The 22,786-nt window shown below is 34.5% G+C and overlaps 1 protein-coding gene across 1 annotated transcript in view; it reads right to left on the bottom strand.

The window, feature by feature from the left end:
• LOC18602386 (transcription initiation factor TFIID subunit 1) overlaps window positions 496-22,786 on the bottom strand; it is a 28,317-nt gene continuing 6,026 nt past the window's right edge. The window contains exons 8-21 of the mRNA XM_018119381.1: window positions 21,691-22,780; window positions 20,430-20,632; window positions 20,043-20,280; window positions 17,576-17,912; window positions 16,221-16,430; window positions 15,952-16,044; window positions 13,602-13,808; window positions 13,215-13,421; window positions 9,505-9,991; window positions 7,449-7,657; window positions 7,190-7,306; window positions 5,483-5,539; window positions 4,268-5,398; window positions 496-1,608 (exon numbers count right to left, since the gene is read on the bottom strand). Coding sequence (XP_017974870.1) covers window positions 1,246-1,608; window positions 4,268-5,398; window positions 5,483-5,539; window positions 7,190-7,306; window positions 7,449-7,657; window positions 9,505-9,991; window positions 13,215-13,421; window positions 13,602-13,808; window positions 15,952-16,044; window positions 16,221-16,430; window positions 17,576-17,912; window positions 20,043-20,280; window positions 20,430-20,632; window positions 21,691-22,780 — 4,949 coding nt within the window. The 3' untranslated portion in view covers window positions 496-1,245. The remainder of the gene's footprint in view (window positions 1,609-4,267; window positions 5,399-5,482; window positions 5,540-7,189; window positions 7,307-7,448; window positions 7,658-9,504; window positions 9,992-13,214; window positions 13,422-13,601; window positions 13,809-15,951; window positions 16,045-16,220; window positions 16,431-17,575; window positions 17,913-20,042; window positions 20,281-20,429; window positions 20,633-21,690; window positions 22,781-22,786) is intronic.

The following is a 22,786-nucleotide window of genomic DNA, read 5'->3' as shown; positions in this document are numbered from 1 at the left end:
TATCGACAAAAGAAGTTATATTTAAACTGTCTACGTACTCAAATATAATATTCACTTGATGACTCACCATATTCTAATATGTAATTTGTTTGTATATTTCAAACATACGCCTTGCTTCTTCACCAATTTACATTTGCATACATTTTAGAAGAACGCATAATTCTATTCTTATATAAATTAACTATGTTATAGTTGGTACTGCATTTTAGCTTTTAATTTATTTTAAATGTCTTATAATATTATTTTTACTATTTATTTTTATTTTGTAGCCATTTATGAAAAATAAAAAAGAAAAGACAGTATACGAACTGCTCGTATATATTACTAGTTTTGTAGTATTTGTATTATAACTAAATTGAAAGACAGTATACGGAAACTATCATGTTAAGCTTGTGTAGTTGATATATTACAAAAATGCTTGATTATCTTTTGCTTCATGGTTTTTTTGATTATTATAATAACTTCCCTTTTTGTCTCTATATTTTCCATCGTACAAAGGATTAAACTCAATTTGATTGTGATTATCTACAAAAATACAGTAGACGTACAGATACATATGGTACAGACAGTTGTTAATTTGTGTGTCAAAATTCTTTACATCGGCCTCATCTCCCTCCCTCTCTCTCTCTCCCTCATAACTTATTAAAAACTAAAACAACAAAACCTGAAACCCAGCCTAACCTCTCTGGACAGCCGGAGCATTCACATCAACTTACTTTGCACACACAAGCTTCAGAAATGCCAAGATAAAGCTCGTCAGAAGGATTGCCTGGGATCTTTATTTTTAATGGGAATGCTTCTTCCCTTGGCCAACATAATGTCAGGATGAAGCTCTTCTGGTTCATTGCCTTGGGTTCTTCCATTTTGAGGGAATGTACTAAAGAATTACTCCCAAATGGCCTATGCTCTCAACAGGGAAATGGTCTACAAGCTTTACCACGTAATTCAAACCATCATTTACTGGCTACTCACCTTGCTTATCACCATCTCTTTCAGCCACAACAATCCTACTTGACCTAGTTTCTTTTGATGCCCGAACGGACTCAAAAGTACTTGTGCTTTTGCATACATATACACAGAGCTCTATTACCATATACAGAAAGAACAGGCAAGCCACTGTAGTTCTTTTTCAAAGAGACATCCCCTTATGAAATCAAACCCTGGAAACCCCCCAAACCTAGAGAAGAAGCTGCTCAAAGAAATTGTGGCTTTCAGATAAACAAAAAATTGTAATCTGTCAGCTAATTAAGTATCCCTAGCTTCTATTCCAGCTTCAGCTTCACACAAGCTCTGATGATACTCATCCATCAAGTAGTCACAAAGCTCCAAAAGCTGATCAGCAAGAGGAGGAATGCCTGGATTGCGACCATCATTGTAGATGTGAGCATTATAGGCAATCTGCCACACATCATGTCTAAATTCCTCTCGATCTTTGTATTCCATCCTCCTAACCTTGTCCCTTATGGTGGACAAATCCATTGGGCGCTTTATGATATCCAGGTAGTCAGGAGCCTCCTTCTTGGACACTGGCTTTAGAAACAGATAGGACAACTCGGTATTATCCCTAAGTGTTTCTGCAATCCGCTCTAAGACATTGGACAAACCAACCTGCAGGGAAATCAATTGAAGAATACATAAAGCAGGAACTTCATGAATTAATAGTTATAGAGAAGGCGTATGGAAATTTACTAATCCCACTAAAAATGTGTAAGTGCATCAAACCTTGGCAAGAATTATTTAGTTTTTCGCATTCCATTATCTTCTTCCTTCCTATGGTCCAGTTTTTTCAGTTCCTAATTTTTCTTTTTGCTAACCCTCTCAAATAAATGAAAAGCTTTCTCAGGACACATCTCACCAGAATGTCAAGTCTGAAAGGGTGTCAATCTACCACTAAGAACATGCAAGCATGCAGCCAGGGCATCATAGGGCAGCTATACTTGTTATCTTGTTACAAACATAAGAAAGATATAGAAAATTCACACAAATTGCAGCAAAATAATTAATTGCTTTGAATACACAAAAGTAAGGTTCTGGTGACAAGTTGATCCCAAAAATAAATGCAAGCTATAATTTAGACAGTCTAGTTTGATTATATTTTGCCCTTCCCTAAGTCAGGACTTTAGCCTAGACCTGCTCTTGAAAGCATAAACCATGATCCCTAGATGTATGATGCCATCCCATCCATTTATGTTACACCCAAACTCAGGCACCACAGCAGTCAATGAAATCAGGTTTGGTCTTTTGGGAAACATTTCCTCAGGAACTAAGAAATACAGGAAAAAAAAACAGAGAAAGAGAGAGAGAAGAGAAAGAAAAGTATAAAATGAAGAATGTAAAGTTCAATTACTTATGTGTAATTTTGATTTTGATTAATCTATACCTGCTATTAAATTTAATCCATGAGGATCAATTGATAGACATTTGGCAATTTTAATGGGTTAATTGCTTGAAATTTGGTATCTTTTCTGGTTTGACATGTGTGAAGAAAAAAATTGGAGTATGTTGGTTGTAGGTTAATATGGGTTATTTTTGAATGAGTTGGTGTGTTTATGTGTTTTGGGCCATTGGGGTTGGGTTTCAATTATCTGTCAATTTTTAAAGTGTCTTGCTATGGTTTCTGTCAAAGAAAGAAAGAAGATGAAGCACTGAGAGAGAGGGTGAGGGAGGAGGAACGTGAGAAGGAAAGTGGGGAAGGGGCTGTTCAACTTGCGGCTGGCAGCCCTAGTTTATTCCTGGCACATACAGTGGAGCGTAGGCCACATATTATAACATTCAACAACTAACTGTTTATAGATATGAAATATTGAACATTAGTTTTACAAAAAAAAAATTAAAAGTATTAGAAAATTTAAGATTACGTAATGAAAATTTAATGAAATTGTATAAGTAAAATCATTTTATAATCTCTTTCTTCTTCTATGTTAAAGATTTGATGTTAATCAGCAACTGTCACTATATTTAGTGTCCATTCAAACACAGAAATGAATTTGCATAGTAATTTTAGACTCACACCCAGTAACCCATCTATCAACTATTATACTTATTATGGATCAGTAGAATTAAGCTCACAAACCTATTATCACAATTCATAAGTTTTACTTTTCAAATCAAATATTTGAATTTATGTTTTATTGACAATAATACAATTTAAAAGTACATTCGAACATATAAATATATGGATAATCATAATTTTTTGGGCTTAGATCATATATATATATATATATATATATCATTGCAGTTATAAAGATATTATTCACAACTCAAAAGTTTACAGTCTAATATACTTTTAAAAATTAATTGCTTAAATGATCACCTAGTACCTGTATATCAAACGAAAAACTTAAGGATGCTATAATATCATATTACCACTTTTAATAGTAATTAATAATATTTATATAAACTAGATAATAAACATTAAAGAGATTTTAAACTTTAATTGAATTTATCTTTTTGTTGCATACTTTTCATACATTGAAAATCATATTGTAGTGGTGAAAATGAAAATAATAATAATAACAATAATAATAATAAATAACAAATTATACATGTTTGGATTTCCGGTCAAAGAGGTAGTGTTGAATTTCATAAGACAAACAGTAAGTATCTATTAAAACAAGAAAACAAAATTAACATGTGCTTTTTTTTTTTACGCAAAAAACAAGTAGTTTTGACATATTAAAAGACCAAAAAACCATTTCATTTAAAAGTAAAAAGGAACATGAATAGAAAAAAGAGAAAGAAAAAAGGAACTTTGGGTGGTTCATAATACTAACATAAAAAAAGTTCCAACTGGAAAAAAACAAAAAAACAAAAAAAAAGAAACAGGTGCCTAAAGATTGAGTCTACAAGACTCATCTTTAAATGTAAGTTATATAGATTATATATTATCATTAATCAGCCAATTGAGCTCCTCAAACTCTAATATTCTATGTGAAATAAGAAAGCTGAAAAGTAAAATTTCACAATTACAATTGATCAAGTACCTTCTAAAAATTATTATTAAAACAAGGCCACAAAAAAACAAGAATATGAAATTATTAATCATCGCATTGTAATCTCAAGCAACTAACAAACAGCAACCTTAAAGAACAAAGCTTCACTCTGTAATTCGTTAATTATAATCCCTCAGGATCAAGATCTGAACCTATTCTCCAATTTTAATGTGATACTAGTAGATTGGATATGCATACCATCATACTCATAAAAGAGAAAAATAAAAGCAAAGGCAAACCAGGACCAGAGAAAGCAATACGGAAAAAGTAATTACCTCTCCCCCTCTGCGTCGCTTTGTTGGAGGGACATACTCTGCACCATATCGTCCTAACTCAACCGGTTTCCTTTTTGCACCTCGGTCTCTTTCCAGCGTTCTTCTGTCATTTCTTCTTGTCCTGTAGTCTTCTAAATAATCGTCTTTTATGTCAGCTTTTTTCTTCTTCTTTTTCTTCTTCGCTTTCTGGCGTTCTTCTTCCTCCCTCTCTCTCCGAATGTCTTCTGTGTATCTTGTGATCTCAGCAAATCTTTCTCGCTCTTCCAGTGCTCTCAGTTTTTCCTCATAAAGCTTCCTTGCCCTTTCTTCTCTTAGCATCTCCATATTTCTCCTCTTCTGTTCCTCTTCCCACCATCCTTTCTCCTCTTTGGCTTTGCGCCTTGCTGTTTGCTCTGTTAATCGCAAGCTTTCCTGCTTCCCATGCTTCTCAAAGCTTGACAATTCAACTATTTTTTTTGTTTTCCTGTACTCAGGATAAGTGCCTCCCTCCTGACAAATCTGATCCAGATCAATAATCTCCTTTGGTCGCTTGATTATAATTTTCTTGTGAGGTTGCTCTCTATCTTTATCTGCAGGTGGGCGTATGACAACAGAGGGTTTATGAGGTTCAACTTGGTCCCTCTCCATATTTGTTGGTGGCCGTATAACAATAGATCTCTTATGAGATTCAGCTTGCCCTCTATCATTATCCATTTGATGACGTATGACGAAAGGCAGCTTCTGAGACTCAACCTGCATTTCATCAGGCTTTGCTCTGTTGGAAATAATTATTTTACTAACCTTCGCAACAGACTTGATTCCACTTTCTGGATCAGAAGTAACTTGATAGTCAGAACTTTGTGTGGCTCCAGAAGCAAGTTTATCAGAAGGCCTATCAGTAGAGCATTTGAACTTCAATGGGAAAGCTTTTGCATTTGAACTAGATTTTTCACCCTCAGAAGCTTCTACAACAGCTATCTTTGTCGCACTTTTAGGTATGAGCTTCTTTTTCATAGTTTTCAACTGGGACAGACCAGAGGGTTCCAGCGAAGTTGATTTTCCTGAAGGTTTTTCGAAATCAGCAGCATCAACCTGTAACTCTGGATCTTCTCCATACTTGGGGCAGTTCTTGTTGGTCCTCATGTGTCCAAGCTGGTCCATAAAAAGGTGACAATTGATTATCTAGTCCTGAAAAATCAAGAACAAAGCTTCAAACTAACTTAATAAGTTGCACACCTGACCACAAGCTCCACAGACAAACGTCTCTCTTGATGATTTCTTCTCCTTGAACAGCTGGTTTAAGACAGGAGAGTAAGTGAAGGGTTTTAGAAAAAAAGACAAGATGTCTCAAACAAAAGTTTGATAATCTTCATAGGAAAAACTTGGTAATACAGGATAGAAACTGTTAAAAGTTGCAAAACAGCTCAAACAAATCAAAAGGAAAACATGGCAATGCTGACAATGCTGGATATAATTATAGGATGCTGTAGAAATTTCAAAATGCAAGGAGAAAATAATGTCAATGTAACCTGAAGTTCGTTTGTCTAAATTTCTTTCAATTATTTTATGCACATCCAACATGCCAAAACAAAGTGCCCAGATTCCCTCTGACAAGGATGAAGAAAATAGATTAACATATTTTACACATCACATGTTTCAGCATCCCTTTTTCCAAACAAAAGACAAGACATTTAAGATAAAATCTTGGTGAAGGGCAATAGCCACAAGTTAGTGATTTACTTTTTAAATATGAATACGTAACGTGGTATAGAAAAAATTTTGGGAAAAAGACACCAAATAGGAAACAGAGAAAGAATTAGTAGAAAACATTCAAAAACATACATACAACTACATAGGTGTCAGTTTATGCATGTGGATGTCACAACATACAGCATAAATCAATTCAAAGCTGAACACCACTGTTTGCAGTAAAATATAGAACCCAATTTAGATCCATAAAATCTCTCTCTGCTGTTTATTCACATTTTATTCCTGCTTTAAAAGCAGGATGTGAAGGCATACAAGTTCTCCCTAAAGAATTCTCAAACCTTGCAGTTATAAAATATGGAATTCATATCATATATGGAACCAATGAGATTTACTCCCAATGGATAGAGGGGCTGACAGGTATCATGTGATAAGAGATATGTGATAAGAGATATGCATAAATAAATGAATATTGTTGTGCAAGAACTGCTCAGTGTTTGGACCTTGAATTCAGTTTGAGCAAGAACGTGCTTTCTTAGTTAACCTCATCATGTACAAGCCGGAGCATTAATAAGATCAACAGCATAAACAGGCTATCTGTTAATAGTTGAATTGTAAGTAAGGCATTTGTTCATCATGAATTTGTATGAACAACTCCTACTATGGTACTTCTCAAATATTCTCACATAGGAGGCTAATCAGTAATGAGTAATCACTAAAACTACATCTAAATGTCACTTTTCTCCACTTGCATTTTGCTATTTGCTCAAGTAACATCATATTTGGTTAAAAAAAGGAGCAAATGTCTAAAAATCCAATTTAAACATAATGGCTCATTAAGAAGAACAATCAATGCTTTTGTTATCCATAGAATTAAGAACTTTCCATTTTCTAATTCTTTATATATGCTTTTCATTTTTAGATCCAAACACAATTTACCCTCTTTGCTTGTGAAAGCAAAAAACAAGTAGCATAAGCAACAAGTAAAATGGATCCTTGGAAAACAAACTAAAAAAAATATCTCTGTTCTACATCCATATCTCTAATATTTGACCAACATAAGCATAAGAAGATGAAATGTTTGAAGAACTTTCTGCCCATTGAAATATAGATTCAAAGAAAATCAAATAGAATGCTCATACAACATCTACAGAAAATACTACGTAGTCCAAAACCAACTTGCTCACTTGTCTTTCCATTAAACGAGAGAGAGAAAGAAGAGAAGAGCTCACTTACCTTAACATTGTCTCCCAATATTTTGACTTTTGTCAGTGGACCTGTGCTTGACATACCATTCTTTTTCATTCCTTTCACCTTTCCAGACAAGTTTCCTTTAAACATTCTACTTTCAATCTGCCACCAAAGCATACCTCAGTCACTAACACCCTCATGCACCTTGGACACAGGCAAAAGTTGCCTAAAGAGCAAAGACTAGACAGAATCTGTCAAAATAGGTCATATGACTAATCCACATGATTAAGGTAACTTGTCTTACATCCTTTGGATCCTTAACAATGTTTTCGTTCGTAGTATATGACCCATTAGGTTGAGTAGCACCAACGATTTGCTTGGAAATCGTGCTTGCTTTCTTAACACGTTGTACATTCTCACTGCTGATACGTGATTGTAAGCCAAAACTCAACCCAACATCTCCAGCAACAGCTTTGTTTTTCTTCTTCTTTTTCTTCTTTTGCTCATCATCATCTAACAAGAAGAGCAGCTGGTCAATTACATAAATCATAAATAATTATTCTCCCAACAGAATATGTAGATGATTACAACCAAAACCCACTAATAAATTTCCTCATTCACAGTAGAGATTGTGCAAACGTAATATTAACAGATGAGCAAGAAATGTTAAATGAATTTCATGGATTTGGAGGTATATATTTAAAAAAAAAATTAAATTTCACTGGAAGTATGCTGAAAATATTCAAAATCCACAAATATTGTAAAAATTTAGGGAAGCCACGGGAAAAAGTTCAATCTGAACAAAGAATTCCATCCATTTTACAAATTATAAAAATGTCCAGCACATGGACATTCCAAAATACCTGAGCCTTCCCAGAACTAGTTACAATTTATTAATACTTTTATATATAGTAGTGACACAAGACCTTGAAATGACCAAAAACTACAATCATGTAGAGAAAGAACAAATTTGAAACAATATAAAAAAAAAAAATACAACAATGACGGAATAATTTACATTATGAGTTTTAACAATTTAGCAAATCTAATATATCGTATACAGCATTCCTATGTTTAAATATCACATGCCTTGTTCTGGAAGATTACAAAAGGAAAAATAATATTGCAGTACATAAGATATTTAACTACAAAATTGGATTAGTGATGATTTATCAATTGGTCAATAGTTTCATATGACATTTATAATAATGATAAGAATATATCCATAAATGATATTTACTCAAGAGCTTAATTATTCAAATCATCATGCCAACAATTAAGTAATAATCTTCTTCCACCAATTGGCAGGCTTCTAGGAAACTTCTGCTTAGACATGCGTAGAAATAAACATGACCAGATGAAATGCTTGACTTGGCATAAAAATAGACAAGAATGATGATTTGAGTAATTGAAATGAAAAAGAAAGCAAAGAACTATAACTACTGAGGATTATATCAAAAGTACTTCATTTTTGCATTTCAATACACACACATGCACAAAGCACACAGAAGCACACAATTCTTGAGATATTTTTGTTAACTCCAGATATAAATTTCAAGCAATTTCAAATTTAAATATAAGGAGAATAGAAAATGTTTAAACATATACTTCTGTTTGCCTTGTGGAAGATCTTTACACAGGACCCACGACATTTTTTTTCTTTTAGAAAACACTTTCAAAGAATATAAGTTAGTTTCTTTTCCATAGAAGAAAAAGTACAACCTTCAGATATTTTATGTTGTACTAGAAAGATGGTCAAGAATATCAGTGATCATGGATCAGTTATCAAAATAAAGGAATGAGTAATAGTTGTAAGAAGTAGTCACCAACATGACAGTGGTTCACCAAAAAAAGGAATGACCAACTGTTCTCAGAAGTCGAAACCCCTTCCCCCCGCAAAAGAAAAAAACAAATTGTTCTCAGCAGCAGCCACCAGCATGATGGTAGTCACCAAACTGATAAGTGACAAGCGATGAAGGCAGCTAATGGTCACTGATGACCGACAACCAAATCAAATGAAACAGTAGCTAATAGGGACAGACAGGGAGGGGGCAACAGCTGGAAAACTCACATCCCTTGCCGTGGTAATTGCAGGCTTGAACTCATTTTGGCAAAAAAATTTACTCCTATGAAACACATGGGTCAATCGTTGCAAAGGAAGAAGTTATTTTAAAAAATTCAAGTTACTTTAGGGCAACCACAAATATTTTTCTGCAGCACTAGATACTGGGAATCCAGAGAATATTCTCCAGGAAGCTTTTTTCACAAAACAAAGGAAACTTATTGACCTTCCTAACACTAAGTTTTTTTGGTCACCAAAAGTAACAAGAAGAAACACGTTAGAATGAAATAATTCATACCATCCATGAGTAAACGACATAATTCAGCAGCTTCAGCAGCTTCATCTTCAATTTCCTCTTCTGCCTGAGCTTTAGAGGGGCGCCTTCTCATCTTGAGCCCCTTAACACCGTCCACTTTGTCAATCTTGTTATCATTGTTAACCTCTTCCCCTTCTTCAAATTCCTCTGCGTCAAGCAAATTTTCAAGGTCACCAGCAAAGGAATCAAGATCACTATTTGCCTCAGAGTCACTTTCATTTTCTTCACCATCAACAGCTGAAAGAGACTGAACTTGTCGATCCCATATTTCCTGACATTTTTCTCTGGTCTGCTGTTGCAACTGGAGAAAGGACATTCGTTGGCCCCGTGCATATTTGCTGATAGTTGTCGGATCAACCTTGACTCCTGATGCAGCTTGCTCACTTGAGAGCTTGCGTATCATAGCAATACGATGCCACCTAGTTTGTTTTGCAATCACTTCATCAGGAACATTGAACTTCAAAAGAACCTGGAAAGAAAAAAAAGAGCAGATATGAACCAAATAATATACATCAGGTTCTAATATTATGTGAAAAAAGGGCAACAGTATGACCACTTTCTATAAATTTATTCTGCTTTGAATGATAGAAAAACTTAGAACCAAATTATTGATAAAACATTTACACCATTTCTGCAAGAACTGCAAACAGAATTTGGTTACTATACTATATGACAGTACCCTCATAACACCAGAAGTAGAAGACTTAAACTGTTAGGCTCTATTGGGCTCTAAAGAAAACATGCAAATCAGTTCCTTCCTACATGATTTCTAGAAAATTGAAGATAATTTTTCTTTAAATGCACCTAAATGACAAACCATTGAAATTCAATGCAAATGAAATGTTTGATTCTTAATGATTTAATTTTTCTCAATGTACTTATTTTAGGAACCATGTAATAGAATAATTTCAATGAAAAATTCAGAAATGTTGACTAGCTGGAACTTATTACACATATTCAATCAATTTTAGAAAGTTCTTTTGTGATTTGACCACATTATCACTAAATTTTAACTAAAATTGGCCAAAAACCTCCAAAATCTACCCTATTTCATGAATTTTATGTTTTAGCCACCGCAGTCTTATTAATTTAGTTTTTTCCAGTCAAGAGATCCGAAGTCAATAAACCATACAATTTAACCACTTTGAAATGAAATCTGTCAAGTTTCAATGAGAGGTGATGACACAGACCACAACAACTAATAACTGGTGTGACAAAACACACAACTTAAGTACCTAGTAAATAAATAATTAGTTAAATGCTAATTACAAATATATTAGACTAAATAGTAAAATTACACTTAATAAAAACTAATGTATCTAGAAACAGCGTGTTTTAAGCATTATTTCCCTGCAAACAATATTTCCTTGATTAAAAGATTGTATTTTACGATTCTTGCACCCCCTATTCCTTTCTTTCTTTGTTGTAGCTCCACCATCCATTGTGGATCTTTCCATTGTTTTTTGTTCCCCTTCCATCTTCAAGATCTCCTTTTTGTCTGTTTCAATTTCAAATCACTTCAAGCCCTTTCCTCTAATGCAAAGTAATAAGTTTCGCACTCATAGCTACCCTTATGGCTCCATTGTGCTAAAAAATCTCTTTGTTTCCTCCTTATTCCTCTCTTTCTCATCTCTGCTTGTTCCGCTGTTTCATTTCTCTCTTCTTCATGAGCCCTCTCTCTCTCTCTCTCTGCCTAGATCTCAAATTTACCAGGAAATCTACACACCTCAATTTGCACAGATACAAATCAGTGGCTCAAATGTCACGTAATTTCCTGTTCAACTTTATGTTTTGCAATCTTTATGGTTGAATTTGCCAGTGAATTTTATCAGTTCTGTTCAACTTAAAGTAGGTATGTCAAATTTAGGGGCAGCTTGATTCAAACACAACATTTAAACGACTCTTAACCAAACGAGAAAAAAAAACTTGGCAAAAGATTGCAGGAGAAGATTGGGTATCATATTAGAGTTACACTACTGTTCATTCTGCGTTTTCTCTAAACATGCTCACAGATGGTAAATCACATATTTTCATGGAGGCGCTTGTAGGTCAGCTCTTTACATGTCCAAAGCACTTTAAATGTGTTTCCCTCATTTAGTCCGCAATACACCCGCCTTTTCCCTTGTATACTTATTCCTCATCCTACTTTTCTCTATACACCCACACATTAAACATAAAATGCTCATCTTATTAGCCACAGTCACTTTTTGCATATGTTAATACTTAGTTGCCCAATAATCAATCCCACAAACTATTGCTGGTCTAGTCACCCCTTAAGTTCCAATGGAATTTTTTGACAACACATGATCCTCATCATTTCACCCAACATGGTTAGCGGCATCCCTAGAGATTTTCCCATCCTTTTGGATAATTGCACTACATCCCAAAATTGTTTCCTCCATTCCTACAACTAGATCTATTAGATTTGCATTTCAAATGTTATCTTAAATCAATCAAATCAATACCCGTAAATTCCAAAGCCACCCCATTACTCATGTTTGGCATTACACTTTGTACTAATGCATTAGCACTACATCAACAAAAAGTGTAAAACAAGGTACAGAATATTGAATATACCTACTGAATATGCATAGGAAGTTCACTTATTACAAGGGTAAAAAGATAAGAGATGGTCCTTGATCTATTGCTATTAGACACTATGTGTTCTTTTATGTGTCTTGTACAAGTAACTGCTCCATTATACATGTCCTCGCTCAAGTAGCTTGGAAAGAAGCAATATGGACTCCTTTATTCTCAAAAAGGTTTCTCAAGAAACTCCATTATAAACCCAACATACCCTCCCCCCCCCCCCTCCCCCTCCCCCTCCCATTTTTCTTCCTCTTCACAAAAGCGAAAGGAAAAAATAAGCATTTCACAAAACAAAAGCTATTGCCTCAGCAAACTAGATAATTTATGTTGGACTTTCACATCCTCAATTTAAATATTTTTGCAGTATAATTTGGAAATTTCCTTTTTTCTGTACTCAAACATTTTAAAACGTTTCATACTTAAATGCTTTTATTCCAATATTACTGACCTGCCATTAAACATGAGGGTATAAAAAAAAAGTGAGCCAAACCCTACCCACAGTAGCCAGATTTCTAGCCCCACTTAAAAAGTGAAGAAAAGCTTTGGCTCTAAACTGCTAGAAGCACCATAAACAAACGAGAGTGAACTAGTAGATGCACTGTCAGCAACTGAATAAACCTTGGCAGCATGAGAACATATCAGAGTGGAGTATCTACTTCAGCTTTTATACACTAGTCTACTAAAAGAATTCTTCATTCAGCTTGAGCATTCTTTCAAGGAATGACTACATTATATTATATACTAAAAAATGAGGTCAGCATACATAATACAGACAACAAGAGAACAAAAGATAATAACAACAAAATCAGAAATTGTGATCTTTATCTGATCTTGATTCTAGACTTTATTTAAGCTAAAATAAACCTTACTGAGTCGTAACTTTAAGTGTTCTGGAAATGTAAAGTTAGGCCATCTTAATTTGGCGGATAAAGCAGCTTAGAGACAACTATATTGAAACCTTTTGAAAATAAAACAGCATTTAGAGATGCAACATTATAGCAGATCCACCACTATCTAAAAACTATGACAGCCAAAGAAAAAAAATTTTTGACAAATTTTCTTATCAGACTTCAATAGGAAAAGTTGTTACAAGAAAAACTCACCTCTCGTGCTGCCTCCATGCTTAATCTACGAAGGTCAGCATCTGTCCCAGTTACACTAGAACCTCCACGACCAGCAGCTGTTTTCTTCTTCATCATAGCATTTGACATTGGAGCCTTAGGAGCAGTACGAACGTAGCTAAATCCTAAGCCTCGACCAGAAGGATCACCGACACCAGTTATTTCCAGGCGCTCAATACATTCTCTGTCCTGGAAAAAGGAAGGGAAGAATACAAAAGTAAATGATAAAATAAAAAACAGAAAAATTAAATATAAGAGTGGCAACTACTACTCAAAAAGTCCGAAAATTTTAAAAATATGATTCAAAAGGACAGCTTCATAATGCAATTTCTTTGCTTTTATCACTAGCAGAAGAAATAATATTTTTACCTGGCTTGTACATGCAACAAAATTGCTACTGAGACTCCATGGAGTTATCTGAAGCTCTCTTTCAATGTGTGATGCAGCAGCCAGAGCAATAGCTTCATCAGGGAGTTGACTCATTGCAGATGAAATAGTGGTAGGATGTGTTAGTCGTGTGATTCCTAAATGTTTGAGCCGGTACAGACCAGCTTGCATGCTTTCATAGGCACACACCTGAACAATAATGAGAAATGAAACAATCAAGACAGATGAAATACATTAAAGCACAAGTGGCTTCCCACTCCAAAGCCTCCTTTGTTATCATTACACAATCCATATTTCAAAATTCAAGATAGGACCACAATCAATAACAAAACATCTTGTTTTTTCCCAATTAAAAGGAAATAAAAGCCTATTGTCTTCAACAAAGGGAAATGCATAGAAATGACAATTCGTGCTGACAGAATGTATATTTTACTTTACAATCATCTTCCAGAAAAGCGTATAAGGTAAAGAATTAACATCATAGTTATTATCATCTCACTGATTAAAGTTTTAACACATAATAAGACAGATTGATAACTCCAGTAGACATTACACAGGAACTCCAATTCTCATCATGCTTCTTGCAACATGTGTGCATGTACACTCTGAGACCCACACACCGATGCATGCAGATTTTAATATACCGAGTAAGAGGTATCCCAAAATAAAAAGTGAAACCTACAGCTATGCAAATACCACCAAAAGGGATGCCTTTTGGTATTATCCATCGCACCATCAAACAGGAGATAGAGACTCCACAAGTCCCAATCATACCACTTCCAAGATTCTGACCATCCAGCCAGCAGTTGAACAACAAACACACATTGATCACTACTCTCCACAAGCATAGGAAGCTTAGACATAATCCATTAGCAACTGAATAATGCAGGAAAAGAATGGTAAAAGAGATTACACTTGTGTTTTATAGTTCTGATATTCCTTTTCAATTCCCTACCATTTATGGGCTTCCTTTTCAAATTTATTTGCATAAGTTTCTTCAAAATAGAAGAGAAATAAGGAAGAAGCAAAGAAGAATAAGGGAAATTACAAGATAAAGAAAGCATCTACAAAGATCATACAGAAAGGGAAAAAGGGAGAGATAAAAAGTATTGAATAAGACTAAAGCATCATAAAGAAGGATTGAATGTGAATTCTTTTTAAGTGACTTTTTATACTTAAGGTTGTTAAGATTAATGATGCGTTGCAAAGACTATTTTAAGCTTTATTTTGATATACGCAACGCCCGTTATGAAAATCAAACTGAAAAGAAAATAATTAAGATTCTTTCAACAATATGTACAAAAATATAATATCAATAAATTCATTTATTCATTTCTAATAATTGCAAGAACTTAAATAACCATAGGAAAGAAATATTGATGAATAAAGAAATGATGAAAAAGTATGCATACACCTATAGAAAAGATCATTTTTTTACTCAAGTTCTATATGTAATAACAGTTCTGATGTTTGAAAAAGTGTTAAAATGTTAAAATTTAACTCTTTATATTAATACAATTTTTCTAGTAGTAAAATTCCTAATGATCTTATATATGATACCGATAAATTGAAAATGGTACTTCGAAATACAACAATGCCAGTGCACCATTCCAAAAGAAAAACCAAAACATCAACCAGAACGATACTGACAAGCTTGGCTTACATGGCAAAATACAGTCCATGCTCTTCTGAATCTAAAACACCTAATAATAATGACCTTGATCAAGCAACTTCCAAAAACTTCAACAACTAATGGTAAGCAAAAGCACCTAAAAAATTAAAAAAGAGAATGTAGGTATACATTCTAGGTAAACACTATTCCATGTAGCATATAATTTAACTCAGCGACTCTAGCATGATTAATACAAACCAAAATAATGTCACCAGCACTGCTTTTCTTGCTATGAATATATCTAAAAAATTAATAACTAAAGACTAACAAACATAAAACTTGAGGTTGCAAGCCAGGAGACTATTTAGGAGGATCCCTAACTATTTTTCTGCAAAATTGTGGCTGTCAGTTTTGCTTGCAAAATCTCTTTTTTTTTTTTTTATTATTTGAGAAGGGGGATTTGAACCCTGCTTTTGAGCAAGGGAATCATGCACCAAACCACTAAGGCAATTTCTCAGGTCCAAAATCTCAAAATTGTTAAATTAACAATGAAAATGATACTAAACAGTAACCACAAATACATCTTTGAATGACCTTTCATTATTGTAAATGCAAAAAACAATCTGCCTACATCTTCATTCTTCTTCCAACTTATCATAGAGTGCTCATATAAATAAGGCTAAGAAAAGGAAACAAATGCATATGATATGTGAAACTCACATGCTCCGGAAAGACCAACTTTCTCAGAACACCTTCGGGTGGAATATGGAAATCAGGCTTCATGGACCAAATCTGCCGTCCACTTTTATCCCTCTGGGGTGCAAAATAGGCAAGTGTAGCATATAAGCTAATAGAAGATAATAGAAGAATGATTCAGAAAAGTAAAAATCTGAAAAATTTGAAGATCAATACGAACGTCAAGCAGGACTAAAGCAACTTTTTGTTAATAGTTGAACAGAATTTAAGAGAATAGAAGACACAAAAATTACCCGCAAATAAGCACATTCCTTCAGCTTTTTCCTGACAATTGCATCTGAAAGGTTAGGAAAATGAGTAAACAACTCATCTGTACCAATGAATGGAGTCAAACCACGCTTGGCAGCTGCAGAAAACTCCCGATACACATAAACCAACATCCTATTCATGAGATATGTCTGAAGATTCTTCAATCCAGGAGAAATTACCTCCATGAGAGGCTCCTGCAAAGGAAAAATGGATCAATAGGAAAGGGAAAAAGAACGAGCATTCATTATGTTAATTCTTTAAAAGTACTCACACAGAACAACCATACACTGTCCAAAGAATATATGCACACATACTAACGACTGAGATATGGATTTATCTTGTGAATTACAAGAGAAAGGAAACAAACAAGCAACAAGCAACAAGTAGAGCAACAAACAACCTAGCCTTTGCTAAGCATCGCCAAACCAATTAGAAATAGGCAGAGAAACCCAACCTAAATCTAGGGATGCAATAAACTTCAAACTTATGTACTTAACATCACTTAATAGAAGTTGTACCATCTTCTGTTGTACCTAATACCTCCCAAGCTCGACCTTTTAGCATGGCAAATTTTCCCCTTAATTTAAAAAATGAAATGATGCCAAAGTTCAACCAACGAATTGTACAGCATCAAAAACCTAAATTTCATAAAACATACAATTTATGTGTGCATAAATCAAGACATGCATACATTCACACACACAAGTGCCACAAGTCCACACCACAGAGAGAACCCTCAATCTAATCTCTGTGCCCTTTACCCACTCTCAACTTACATATAATAGATTTTTCTTGCAATTCTTCAGCCAAAATCCAGCAGGTTAATGTTAAATATTCATCCATGGAGTTCATTTTAACTCAAAGTTCAACTTAGAGAAAAGAACTATTCAAAAGTTAAAAATATAATACCGTAAAAGTGACCATAACAAAAAAAGGGTATTTTTTTCTTCAAAAAAGATTCACATCCCTTAAACCACATTTATATATTGAATAGATTAAACTCCCTTATTCTAGCAAGGGTTTAGGGTACAACAAATTGTATAGATTGAACTCCACATGCACACTAAAGTTTCTTTACAAAAGCCCTTTCCATCATGGCTAACAAATTTTAACAAGGGCCATGCTAATACAGGTCTAGGCAGGTGGCCAACACAATGATCAAGTATATTGACAAAACAGGCAACATGCAGCATCGACATTACTCACCAGAATGTTATCAGCAGAAAATTGCATCAAACAAACAGATTGCAAATTATTATGATACATAGAAATTCATTGCACAAGTTTGATATTATATCTTGCAAGGCTACATGCAGAACGACCTATAGCTGTAACAAACCTGTTGTCCGACAACAGCAATCTTATCAATACGTCGTATGGAAAGCTTTCCCTTCGCTGATCTAACCAATAGGAAGTCTGTTGATGGCACCTTGTGAGAAAATATGGGAGCCTTGTACATGTTTGTTTCAAGAGATGACTGGCTACAGCCGGCTTTAATATCTCCAAGGAAAGGTGATTTATCAGCTGGCTCTAGAAGCAGAACATTTCCCAACGTTTGATTTCCATTGCGTAACAATCCACCAGTTTGATCACCTGAAGATGCTTTTCGATAGTAAGTGCACAGGTTTGCACCCATCCCTGGATTGCTCAAAAGTAAAGGCCTCTCCTCACAATACCTGCACCATGAAAAAAGGATGAAGTTCTCTTGAAATTTACATCTATAATATTCCCATTTACATGAGAACCCTTTATTCATGATAATGAAAATTTTTCATGTACTCAAAAAAGAAAGCATTAAGAAAGATTAAAAAAGCTTAATTTATATGCAAATGCAACAGAAGACAAGATAATAACAGCTAATGCCCACAAAATTTACTGAAAAATGCTGTCTCACACTGGCTAGTTCTATGGTTCTCTTTTGACTTACAGAATAAAAGAAATTATCATCTATTCAGTATGTCAGAAAGTAAGAGATTTAGAACTACTTTCCATTAGATGGAAATTAACTCAACAAGGAACATTGTTCTGTTTCAATATCTCTCCATCAAAAGGAAGTAAATAAAATCTATAATATTCTCTCTTTCTCCATTTATTACCAGTTAATTTTAGTTTGGATGCTTAACAAGAGCAATATGACTCAATGAAAACGCTTGAAAATAAGTAAATACCTCATTTATAATTTGATGAAGATGACTTTGGAATGACAACCATCAAATCCAGAAATTCAAACCAAAGAGCCATGTTTATTTCAGACTTCAGAGACATTTTATGGTGTTTTTGGGTTTTTAATCAAAATTATTCCTGTCCCTCAATGTGGAAAGCTACATGTAGCACTTCCTTCCAGAGAGATTAACAGCTTATAGTATATCAGATGGACAAACACAAGCTTCAGATGCTTAATCAGAAAAAATATTTGCAGTAAAAATGACCAGACCAAAGCAGAGCAAGGAGAACATTTGCACACACCCTAACCTGGCACACCAGCTCAACCATGATGACCTCTCTTCCCTAGTGCCAGGAAAGAATAAGCCTTTTTCTCACTACTTAGGATCAACTACATGGATCATAAGCTACCACTATGCTCTGTTTAGAACCATACCCTCAATAGACTTCGTCAAAAAGTATGCAAATTAAATGCATTAAATCCAGGCGTTGTACTTGTTGCTCATTAAATATGTTTTAATTCACAAACGAATATGTCCAATGTTGTCATAAATCAAGAATTAGACAGTTTATCACATTAAATATCAGAAATTTAGAATATATCACATATATTTTAGAAATGCCCACCATTTTCACAAGAGGTTCCCCATTCATTACTACACAACCCTAGTGGTACACAGCTATAACATTTTTATTTTTTTTTGCTGGTTGACAGCTAAATGATTTCTTGGATCACTAGCCTGATGGAGAACATGACGCACTTTCTTTCTCACCATATAACAATTTTTAAATCAGAGCAACTATTAGTATCAATTTGTTGTGAATCATTTTCTTTCCTACCTTACACGTGAAGGCCAGGACATATGATTTAAAACGTTTTCTTCACCATATTTACCATATGGCATACTTCTATCATAAAGAGAAAGCAAACAATCTAAATGTATCATCAATTAGTTGGCAAATTTAATAACTGCTTAATATATGCTTCTTCAGTACAGCTTATGCATTGTCAATAATAATTATCTCCAAAAGCAAAAGTTATAATGTAAATGCAGTATATTAAGAAAAAGTTATAAGTTCTTCTTAATATATGCTTTTTAAATGCATTGTAAATGAAGTATCTAACATTATAAATTATAAAAAATTACTAAAAAAAGCATCATAAAAATTCAGCAGCTAATCTAAACATCATAAACAGCAAAGTTCCAGATTAATGATTCACATGTAATCAGATAGTAGTCAATCCCAGATTTATAACTTGTGCAACCAGATAATGTCAATTCTATGGATGACATCGAAAGAAAGCCAATGAGGAGGATAAGATCGATGAATAGACAGTAAATGCTGCAGCTCAAAAAAATGTCTTAACTCATAAAATATTATAAATTTATTATATTAAAAATCAAAATGAGAGGAAAAACAAAACAGAGACAGAATGACATTGAAAGAAAGCCAACTAGGAGGATAAGATTAATGATTCGACAGAGAATGCAACTTGGAGGATAAGATTAATGATTCAACAGAGAATGCAGTAGCCAACTAGAAAATGTCTTAACTCAAAAGATTTTAACATGTATTAATTAAAAACAAAATGCAAGGAAAAAAAGAATGGAGAGAAACAAAATTACATTGAAGACACTTACTCCATTAGAAAAATGTGACCATCTCTCACAGAAAGATCAGATTTCTTCTTAAATGCCCCGGGAGGCCGTAAAGACTTATTTTCTCTTTGAAGTTTTTGTGCCCTTGGCAATAGATGTATTCTTGTGCGAATAAGATGAAGCAGAGAATTTGGTTGAACATTTTGGGTAGCAAGAGACTTATCATCTTCAAGGTCCTTCCCAAGATAAAACATTTTTACTGTTTCTAATGGCTTGAAATCTACATGAAAACAATCCCAAAATAAACTGTTAAGATCCTTAAGAGATCTAGACATTATAAAACATCACAAAGCAAGCACTCAAGAAACAAGCATTTTCTGATTAATAGCTAAAGTACAGTGGATGAACATGTTAAAAGGAGATGTGTACCTAGCTTCTTAGAAGCCTTTGCTTTAACAGAAGAGACAGTTTCCTCAGCATCAACATGTAGTTTGCTTCCTTTGCCTCCCAAGCTCTTCAATATAATTTTCATGGGTCCTTGTGTTGGCAGCCTCCCTTGTTGCCTGACAGCCACCTCAATATCATGTGGATACCATATCGCTCTTGGACGGTGAAAATTTGCTATATCTTTACTGCAAAGTAGTAGATTAAACTCAATGGCTGAAGTCTGACAGATAATTAATAGCATGCTACCATTGTAGTAAAGCAAGTAAGGCATTGTCCAAGAGCCAGGAAAACCCGACATACAACAGAATGATTAACCAGGAATACACCAACATAGAACAGAACCATTCTAAAGAACTATAAAAGTAATTACATTAAGAGAGAAAATGTTAAAATATCTGCAAGATCAATAAGGTTTATTCTGCTAAATAACAGCAACAACCTACTCAATAGCATTCGTGCTAGACAGGGATACTACCCAGATCTTCCTCGTTGCTAAACCTAATTCAAATTCTAAACAGGTTTGCATCTACATAATCCATTGGAACTTTGTTTGATTAAGGGGAAAGGAAGGAGACTGCTCCATCTCCTTGTTTGGATAACCTTTTAATGCAAAGGAAGGCTTTGGACAGGTGAATATACCCCTCCAAACCACTTTAAAAAGAAAAATTCCAAAACTTGCCAAGTTGAGAAGATTTGGAGCTGTAGAGACAAAATTCTTGATATTTTAATACTTCCCTTAAACATATAAAAAACGAGTTACCATTTCCTTCCCTTTTCAATCCTTAACCAAACAAAGTCAGTAAACTACCCATCCCTTCTCAAGCAAACCAAACAAGGGGAACCGTATATTACCTTTCTCTCTCTTCTCCTCTCCCTCCATTCCCTCTCCCTCTCTTCCCCACGTAGTTACCAAGCATAGTGTATGTGTAAGTTACTGGTATTAGAAACTTCAGCTTCTTCCTTCTATTTACTTTTCAGTATGTAGATGAAACTACTTTAATAAAAGCAACTCAAATTCATTTTATTGCATCCAGTAAACCAAATATTATTGCCAGACAAATTTAAGCCCAAGAAAAAAAAAAGGCAACATTTGGTATAATTCTTCAAAGTGAATGCAACTCATAGTAAAGAACAGTACATAAATATGAAAAAATCAGCAAAAATAAACATGTATCAAGAACTACCAACGGCACAAGCATGGAATCGAAATGAACAATAAAAAGATATTAATAGGAACACTTACTTGCTCAACTTCAACTTCATTGTTTGAAGCTTAAGTGCAGGTGCTGAATGATGAACTCTGACACCATGAGCCATGCGTTTATTAGAATTTGATTGTAACTGTTGAGAAACTTTACGGTTCACATAGAACTTGTCATTAGCAATATTGAATTGCCAACCAGGTTGATATTTATGACCTGACACCTCGGAAGAACCAAGACTGCTTGGCTTTACAGGTCGAGTAATGATCATAGCCCCTGCATGGAGCTGAAGATGTTTACTTTCCTTGTTATCAAAAATTTCAAAAAGCATCTGCTTATCTTGAAGATCAAGAATTAACTTAGGCTTTGCAATCACACTATGTGGTTCCCATATAATATTGTCTAACCATGACCCTTCCATCATATCTCTATTTTGCAACGTAAGTTGGTTAAAACACCTCACAACATCACTTTTATCTGTATCTATGGTAACATATTCTCTTTTATGATCACCATCATTTGAAGAATCTACTCCCAACGGAGATTCCAACCTTAAGAGTTGGGGATGGAATCTGTCCATGAAGGAAAGGTCCATAGATCCTGAAGAATTTCTTGAGCCAAACGGTTCCAAAAAAACAGAGGAACTACAAAGGCTGCTGTCATGGTCCTTCTCATAGGGTTTTGTAGAATGCTCAGACAGTATATTTTGCCCCGTCTGTGGAATGGTCTCTCTTGCAACTGAAGCTTCCAAATCAGAGACAGAGATTTCAGGACTCTCCAAAGAGTCGCCACTTATTGCAGGAGAATTGTCCCAAAGAATTTGTTCTTCCCAGTCCAGCTGGTCAAGGGCAAAAAATCTTGGACATGAAGGTGACTGCCATCCAGTAGAAATATTTACTACTATGTCCTCTTTCATTGGTTCTGGACTAGAATAAGAATCCTTAATGTGTTCTTCATTGTGTGCAGACATTGCCAAGCCTCCTTGCACAAGAGGTTCATCAGTAAATTCAGGGCTATCTTGTTGGATGGCATTTTCCCATCCAATGAATGAAAACCCTTGACCAGTGCCCTTTAGAAATACCTCTTCATCCTCTTCTACAAGATCAGATGCATCCATAGATTTGTATTTCTCTGGAC

This window comes from Theobroma cacao, chromosome 4 (assembly GCF_000208745.1).
Source record: "Theobroma cacao cultivar B97-61/B2 chromosome 4, Criollo_cocoa_genome_V2, whole genome shotgun sequence".
Taxonomy (NCBI): domain Eukaryota; kingdom Viridiplantae; phylum Streptophyta; class Magnoliopsida; order Malvales; family Malvaceae; genus Theobroma; species Theobroma cacao.
The sequence above is the reverse complement of the archived record's forward strand: the minus strand, read 5'-3'. Positions and strand labels throughout refer to the sequence as shown.